We start from the raw sequence: 8,273 nt of genomic DNA on the forward strand, positions 1-8,273 counted from the left end.
TCTGTGCTGACAGCTCCGAGCCTGGAGCCTGCTTCAGATTCTGTGTCTCCCTCTCTCTCTCTGCCCCTAACCTACTCTCATTCTGTCTCTCTCAAAAACAAATAAACATTAAAAAAAAATTTTTTAATAGAATAATAATGTCCTATTTCATCAGGTTTTTTTAAATGGACAATAATAAACACAGAAATAACAGCATGTAAACAAGTTCAGGGGTGGATCAGAGTTAAAGGATTCTAAAGCCCTTGTACTGTCAGAAGTGAAGCTAGAATATTGCTTAATTTTTTAAACTGAAATACAGTAGACAATGTTATATTAGTTTCAGGTGTACAACAGTGGACAATTCTATACATAATGTTGTGCTCACAAGTGTAGCTACGATCTGTACAATATTACTGTACAATATTACTGCAATACCACTGACTACATTCTCTATGCTGTATCTTTCAGCCTTTTGACTCCTTCATTCCATAACTGGAAGCCTGTACCTCCCACTCCCCTTTGGTTTAACTGTAGAGTTCATGTATGGACAATTTCAAGAATAGCCACTTAGAGAAATAGTATATAACTTCAAAACCCAATCAGTGAAGTTTTAATATGGTTTTAGTGTGGACTCCAGCTGAAGCAGAGCTGAGTCTGGCAAAAACGATGTCAGAGTAGTCAATGAAGAGCAATGAAAGTCAAGCCTTAGCTCAAAGATCTCAAGAACAATTTTAATACTTTTTTTGGGTCACAGGTCCCCTTGAGAAACAGATAAAAGCTACTGAGCCTCTCCCTCAGAAAAAGTCTCTATATGAATCATGTGAACAAATTTTCATACAAATGTGAAAGACTTTTCCCAGACTCCCCAAAGAACACAGATCCCCTAAGGCTAAAGAGAATTAAGTTCGTGTGGGAAACAGTAAAGTTAAAAGATCTCCCCATCTCAGAGTTGAAACCACATATGCAGATGAGGAACTAAGTGTAGAAGGAACAGCACAAGGCATAACATTCGGGGGCGGGAGATTCTAGAGGGAAAGGGTCAAGAATGGAAATCATTCCTATAATTCACTCTTTCATTACAGTGTAACTCAACAGTTATGCAACTATTACAATATTTGAACTTTGGAAAATAATGACCAGAAAAAAATACCTTGTTTTAAAGAAATGTAAGCACCAATCTTAACAACTTGATGGACAAGTAGGCCATACAATGAAGACAGAAAATAGAAATTACAGCACCCTTAGCTAGCTACCTAGTGTTTTTAATATTCCCTTCCTGGAATGAGTCAGTTAATAACCAGCAACAGTTTAAGAGCCTGCAAAAAGGACTAGTGTGGTCCACCTGGAGTTCTTCCTCTGCAAAGGCAGATCCCAACCCCACCCCACCTCAATGTGTGGCTTCGGTGTTAGAAACACATACCATTGCAATCCCAAGGTTCCTATATCCACCTACATGCTATAAAAAAGCTTTTTGGAAATACAGATTCTGGTCTCCACCCAAACATTGAAAACTACATCCTCATAGTTTGGGCCCAAGAATCTGATTTTAAAAGGGCTCCAGAGGTGCCTCAGTGGCTCAGCTGGTTAAGTGTCCAACTTTGGCTCAGGTCACGATCTCACAGATCATGAGTTTGAGCTCTACATCTGGCTCTGTTCTGACAGCACGGAGCCTGCTTCGGATCCTCGGTCTCCCTCTCTCTCTTTGACCCCTCCCCACTCTTTCTCTCTCAACAGTAAATAAATGTTTAAAAAAAGGACCCCAGATTATGCTGTTGCATCTACAAACACACACGATATAAAAACCACTACTCCCCATTCACAAAAATTTGACTCCTATTGGCTTCGTGCATCACAGATATTCAAAAGTGTGAATCAGAACACGGCAAATTAGGTATTACCACAAAAAATATCTCTGGTGGTTAAAATCATTACAGAGCATGAAGAAAAATTCAACAATTCTTAGATATTATAACAAAAACAGAAAAAGACTTACTCTTGTACACAGGAACTGAAAGAAAATTCAGAGGAAAAGCACATGGCAGGTCTCCATATTGTTGTTTAGGCAAATAAATAAATAATATTCTCAGCAATTCACATTCAAGATAGTGTATTAATTTTCAAAATACACATTTGACTTCACTATCCCACAATCAACTCTAGAAGTCAAACAACTCTTCTTTTTCTTGGTCATTCTTCTAAGAGCCAACACACACACAACAGATGCAGGCTTAGCATCCACGGAACATCTCTTGATCTTTGTGACTTCCATTTTATTTACAGCTGTGCTTCTGGTCAATGGACATAAAATTCTTGTGGTGCATAGGAGAAAGGAGCAATCGCATCCCAAAGTAATAAGAAAAATTCTAAAGACTTACCTTTCCCCCAAATTCTGATTATCCTTCCAAACTAATCAACTTTAAGAAATTTTTATAAGCCAGGTACAACTTCATTCCTAAAAGCTTACTTCCATTTTTGATAGACTGGAATATGCATGTGTTGGAGAAACATTTTCTCAGAAGGCTAGGACTAGCTATAATCTTACTAAAATTTAAATTAGCTATTATAATCATTCTCAAGGGGGGGGGGGATCCCATATCCACTGAGAAAAAAGGAATTATTAAGATATACACAGAAGGAGATGTGTCTCTATTTTACTACAGTGTTGACTCCTTATTCAGTCCCACATGAACAAAGTCTTATGGTGGTTATTTGACAACTGGATAAATTAAAGTCCTCTTGATCTGTTTTCTTTGGTGACATAATCAATTTTTATTACTGGGATTATATCAATTCCCAAATATCAAAGGAAAACAGGTCTGGTTTCAGGTTTGAGAGTTGGGTGGGTTTTTTTTCTTTAATTAAGAATGGAAGATATGGGGCACGTGGGTGGCTCATTGGTTAAGCATCTGACTTCAGCTCAGGTCATGATCTCGCGGTCTGTGAGTTCGAGCCCTGCGATGGGCTCTGTGTTGACAGAGCCTGGAGGCTGCTTCAGATTCTTTGTCTCCCTCTCTCCCGCTCCTCCCCTGCTCACGCTCTCTCTCTCTCAAAAATGAATAAACATTGGGGCGCCTGGGTGGCGCAGTCGGTTAAGCGTCCGACTTCAGCCAGGTCATGATCTCGCGGTCCGTGAGTTCGAGCCCCGCGTCGGGCTCTGGGCTGATGGCTCAGAGCCTGGAGCCTGTTTCCGATTCTGTGTCTCCCTCTCTCTCTGCACCTCCCCCGTTCATGCTCTGTCTCTCTCTGTCCCAAAAATAAATAAAAACGTTGAGAAAAAAAAAATTTAAAAAAAAATGAATAAACATTAAAAAAAAAAAAGAACGGAAGAAGACAAAGATGTTTCCTAGAATAATATAATCACTTAACACTTGGGTATAGCACTTTATCAACTATAATTGCTTTTACATTCTAATGTCATGTAAGCTTCACAATCCTCTGAGGTAGTTATCATTGTCCCCATGTTACTGATGAGAATGTTCAGGAGAGAGAGTTACATAAGACACACAGCTATTCCCTTCATTATATAGCAGGGAGGAGTGGAACCCAGTCTAGAGCTGGGATTGCAGCTGGAAGGACTTCCATTACTCCACACTCCACCTCCAGGTGCCTCAATCTCAGTTCCAGAGCAGCTGGTCATCTAAAGCACAGGTTAGAAAAAGAAATCCAGCCCACTCACTGCTTTTGTGAAACCCAAGAGCTAAGAATGATTTTTACATTTTTAAGTGGTGGGGGGGGGTCAAGAATATTTTATGACATGCAAAAATTACACGAAATTCGAATTTTACTGTCCATAAACAATTTATTGGAAAATAACTCATTCATTTAGGTACTGTCTACCACTGCTTTTGCGCTACAACAGCAGAGCCAAGTAACCACAACAAAGAGTACATGGCATGCAGGGTGTAAAATATCAACTACCTGGTCCCTTACATAAACTTTGTTGACCCCTGATCTAAAGGAAGCTGGTCTTTTTGTGAAAGCTATGAAGTGCTCAGTATGAGTAAGTAAAAAATTTGTCTTTCCTAATCCTAGCTGCTGGAAATACAGGGAATAAATCTATTTTTATCTCCAACAGAAGCTCTTCCAATTTTGTAAGGCTGATGCTCCACCCCACCTTGTTTCCTTATTTTTTATTCACAAACATGGTCACTATAACTATTTTAAACACTTACGAAGAACCTATTGCCACATACCAGGCAACACGCTGAGTCCTGGAGAGCTCATTTCTTTTTAGGTGACAAAACAGAGGCTTAGCAATCAAATAACTCACCCAAGTTCACATAGCTTCTGCAAACCGGTGCTCTTACTATATACCATGTTACTTCAAGAAGCAACACTTTGAACTTCCTCCTTTGTCAATGTATCCCTACAGAATTGTAGAATTTGAGACCAAACATGGAACTTCTATTTTGATTTGGGCATAACTGAATAAAACAAGGCAACTAATAATGTCCATGACCTTATTACTAAAATATCTTAGTGTTCTCCCCAGCCTTGTCAAATAGCCTGTTAGACTGTAGTATTTATTTACAATTGCATACTGCCTCACAAGTAATATTGCCTTGATCAAAACAATACAGTTCTCTATCTTTAGAAACAAAACCAGGCCTTAGGGAGGCATGTTAGATCAGTTGAAATAGAACAATAACCATCACTTACTGAGTGTTCACTGTGGGAATTGTAGAGTATGATTTACATTTTTTTTTCATGTAAACTTCACAGTTCTGAAGGTGAGTATTGATCCCAATTTTGCAGATGAGGAAACTGAGCTTTGAAGGTAATTTACCCAAGGTAACAAAGTTGGAATTCAACAACTAGGTTTTCTGACTCCAAATCCAGGCTCTCAACCACTAAACAGAACTTTCACATATCAGCTTTCAATAGTAATACAGACACAGAGTCATAGTGTTGCCTACAAGTAAAGGAAAAGAAGTTAGAAAACTCACCTATCTAAAAAATACTATCATATTTTTTACTCTCCTTTCAACTATACTCCTATAGCTTTTTTTCAAAACTAAAACAAAACCCAGAATCAAAAGGTCAGTTGTGCAAATGTATCATTTCTTTGCAATGTACTTATTTCTTCCCCAATAAATGTTGAAGAAATGAACCATCCTCATACCTTATGCCTATCTCCCCCTATGGAACTTCCATAGGGCTGACATTCAATGAACATGCAGAATGAATGCAAATTTTGAACAAAATGTTCCTTATAAATGAATTCTGCTAGAAAAGTAGTGACTAGAAAACCTGAAGACATGAATAAACAAAGAAAGAACTAAAGTTAGTTCACAATGCACTAGTGGCAAATGTATTGTCCTCAGGATCATAAGATACAACTTATGTATAAGGTGCTACTCCACCCAAACACCAATTGGAATGAATTAAATGATTAGGTATTTATAACCACAAAAAATAATAAAGAATGAATACACAAACCCAAGCCAGCAAGAAATAATCTAATGTAGAAACCAAAATCCCTCATATGTACTTTCCCAACTGTATGTCAGCCTGGAAGATCTGCATCTATCTTAACTTCTGCTTAGGGACCTTCCCCATGCACACCACTTGCTTTCCTAAAAGGGAAACTTCTTGAGGCCAGGGAGATTTTTTTCCCTTTTACATACCCAAATGACCCAAGATAGTATCTTGAATACACTAGGGCACAGCTAATGTGTAAAATGGTTGAAGAGAACGGGACGTTTTCAGTGCCAGCTAAGGTACACTGACCACATACAATGTAAGGGGAGGTAACAATCTCACCATTATTTCTACAGAAGGCAGCCTCCTCCTGAGAACTTTTGCAGGACACTTGCTTTTAAAAAGCAACAAAAAGTTGCTAGAAGGCTATCTGTTGGCAATAGAGTGCCGTTCTATGCCAAGAGCAGTAAGACACCCAGAAGACACCTCAGAAGGTTCACCTGGTACTTAAGGTTCCTCAAGGGTGCTGGGTCTCTACTTGTTACAGACGCTTACTTAAGCCCCTAAACACCCAGGTCCTAAACGCATCATAAAGGTGAATCCAGAAGAGTATCCAAAAGTTTTAAGACTCTCATAAAGATGTATTTATAAATACATATAAACAGAAAGTCATTTATCCAAAAGAACAGAAAGCCTTCCAAGCTTCTGTACTCCCAGGAAGTCTACTTTGAAATACGTCAAGAAGTTACACCGAGACATACAAAATATGTCTAAAGATCTAAACAGATAACTCCAAAACTTGAAGTTGAAACTAGCAAACCCTTCGTTCATAACTTATAGCTCTGATTGTGCCCTTTCTTACTTGCAACGCTGCGGCGCAAATGAATGACGGTGTATCAGCGTTAAATTTAAATTTCCTGGCTCTGGCCACAATGCTAACCTAATTAAAGCATGTGGTCAACGTTTAGCATTTTCGGTGCGTTATTTTGCATCGCTTTGGCTAGCAGCAGAGCCGAGACAGTTGCACTCTTCCTTTCGGCGCCCCACTCCCCAAACCGGAGGCAAAACCCTCTCCAAAACGCTCTATTAAATGGACAGGAAAAACACCCCCGCACCGCCTACAGACCCCGCCAAGCGGTAACAGGGGCTTCACACCCACTGCCCTCGCCAAGAACACTTTGGGCTCAGTCTGAGCAAGTCGCTGGTGTCAGCGCTACTTCCCCACGGCCGGAGCCCCCCCAGGAGCCCGACAACTCCGGGGAGGCCCCCCCCGCCCGCCGGGCCCCTCAGAGCAGCGTGGCTCGGGCTCCCCTCGCACACATTTCCCGTCCAGCAAACTGCGGCCGCGGAGGGGGAGGGGGCGAGGCGGGAGCCCGCGGCGGAGCCGGGCCGTCGGGCTGGACGCGGCCGGGCCGGGGCCGGGGAGGGGCGGCGCGGGGCGGGGGCGGCCCGAGGGTCCGGGAGGGGGAGGGGAGGTACCTCGTACAGCTCCTCGGAAGCCATGGTGGGCGGCGGAGTTGCGGGCGGGCGGGAGGGGCAGGGTCGGGGCGAGGCGCAGCCGCCGCCGGGCGGCCGACACTTTGTTTCAGTTGGGTCCCTGCGTGGCCTGCGCTTCCTGCTCCCGCTCCCGGCGCCGGGAGCTCAGCACGGACGAGCCTCTCACACTCACTGCCAGTGCGGGCCGGCGGCGGCGGCGGCGGGGTTGTGCGCAGGAGCAGCTGCGCAACGCGCCCTCCGCGCCCCGCGCTCACTCCCCGGCGGGCCGGCTCGGGCTCGGGCTCATCGCGCCCCGCCGCGGGGCCGGGCCGGGCTGGGGCGGGCGCGGCGGCGGTGCACGGCGGCGCGGCTGGCTCCGTGGCTCCCCCTCTCCGGTGTAGTGCAAAAAGCTTCCTACTTGCGACCAAAAAACCTGCCCCGGCTACTGAGCATGCCCAGTGCGGCCGCCCGGGCCCGGCGGAGCCGCGCTCCCGCGCTCCGGGTTTTCGGACCGCCCGCGCGGGAGGGGCGGGGAGGCCGGCGGGGCGGGGCGGCTGAGGGGAGCAGTGGGCTCCGCTCCGGGCCGAGGCGGGCGGGCTGCCGCCGAGAGCAAGCCGGCAGGAAGGGGAGGAGCCAGAGAGTGGTGGGCGGGGCCTAGGCGAGGCGTGGGCGGGGCCGCGGGGAGCGGTGGGCGGGGCCCCGACTTCTCCAAGTCCCCTCGCGGGGGGTCGGACCCGGCTGCGGCGCTGTCCGCCTGCCCGCCTCGACGTGGGTGCCGGGACCCGGGCCGGGCGGGACTGAGGGCCTCGAAGGTCGAGGCGACGGCGGCGGTGCACACTGGGGCAGGCACTGGCGGGCCCGAAGTTGGGCAGGGGGCCGTGGGAGCGAGCTTCCCGCGTCCGGAGCCCACTGCCCCGACGGCCGCGGCCGGGTCGCCAAATGCTCGGCCTCCCACAGAGCGCAGAGCTCCCGGCTCCGTGCGCCCAACGCGGACGCCCGTCCGGGGCCAGGCCGGCCCGCAAAGGGCGGGCGGCGTGGCCAGGTGGAACCCCCCGCCCTAACACGTGCCCGCCTCCCCCTCGGCAGCCGTCAAGACCCGGAGCCCGAACCACGAGCCCCGCCGTGTGGCCCGGAGCGCTCCGGGCACGCTCGCTGGGCGGCAGGCCGGGGGTGGGAGCCGGGGGCGGGAGCCCGGCGGAGTCGAGGGCGGCGCGAGGGCGCGGCTGCCTCCACTCTGCCCGCAGCTTCCCCCACGCCAGGCCTCCCTGTTCCTCTTGGAGCGTCTACCTCCTCGGAAGGGGAGCTGGGAGGAGGGACCAGAATCTGGGCTCTGGGAGGTCTGGGTTCTAATGGAACGAAGCTGTCAATGGGGGGAACGGCGTGGACGACTAAAACGA

At 47.0% G+C, this 8,273-nt stretch overlaps 1 protein-coding gene across 3 annotated transcripts in view; it reads right to left on the minus strand.

Annotated features, from left to right (window-relative positions):
• The window catches only part of CDYL (chromodomain Y like), a 181,156-nt gene extending 173,876 nt beyond the window's left edge, over positions 1-7,280 (minus strand). Inside the window, exon 1 of one of the 3 annotated variants that reach the window (XM_043590899.1) lies at positions 6,880-7,280. In XM_043590899.1, the coding sequence (XP_043446834.1) occupies positions 6,880-6,903 (24 nt within the window). In that variant the 5' untranslated portion in view covers positions 6,904-7,280. The remainder of the gene's footprint in view (positions 1-6,879) is intronic. The other 2 variants (XM_043590902.1, XM_043590903.1) reach the window with 2 other exon arrangements.
• Between the last annotated feature and the right edge of the window lie 993 nt (positions 7,281-8,273).

The sequence above is a fragment of the Prionailurus bengalensis genome, chromosome B2 (genome assembly GCF_016509475.1).
Source record: "Prionailurus bengalensis isolate Pbe53 chromosome B2, Fcat_Pben_1.1_paternal_pri, whole genome shotgun sequence".
In the NCBI taxonomy this organism is placed as follows: Eukaryota; Metazoa; Chordata; class Mammalia; order Carnivora; family Felidae; genus Prionailurus; species Prionailurus bengalensis.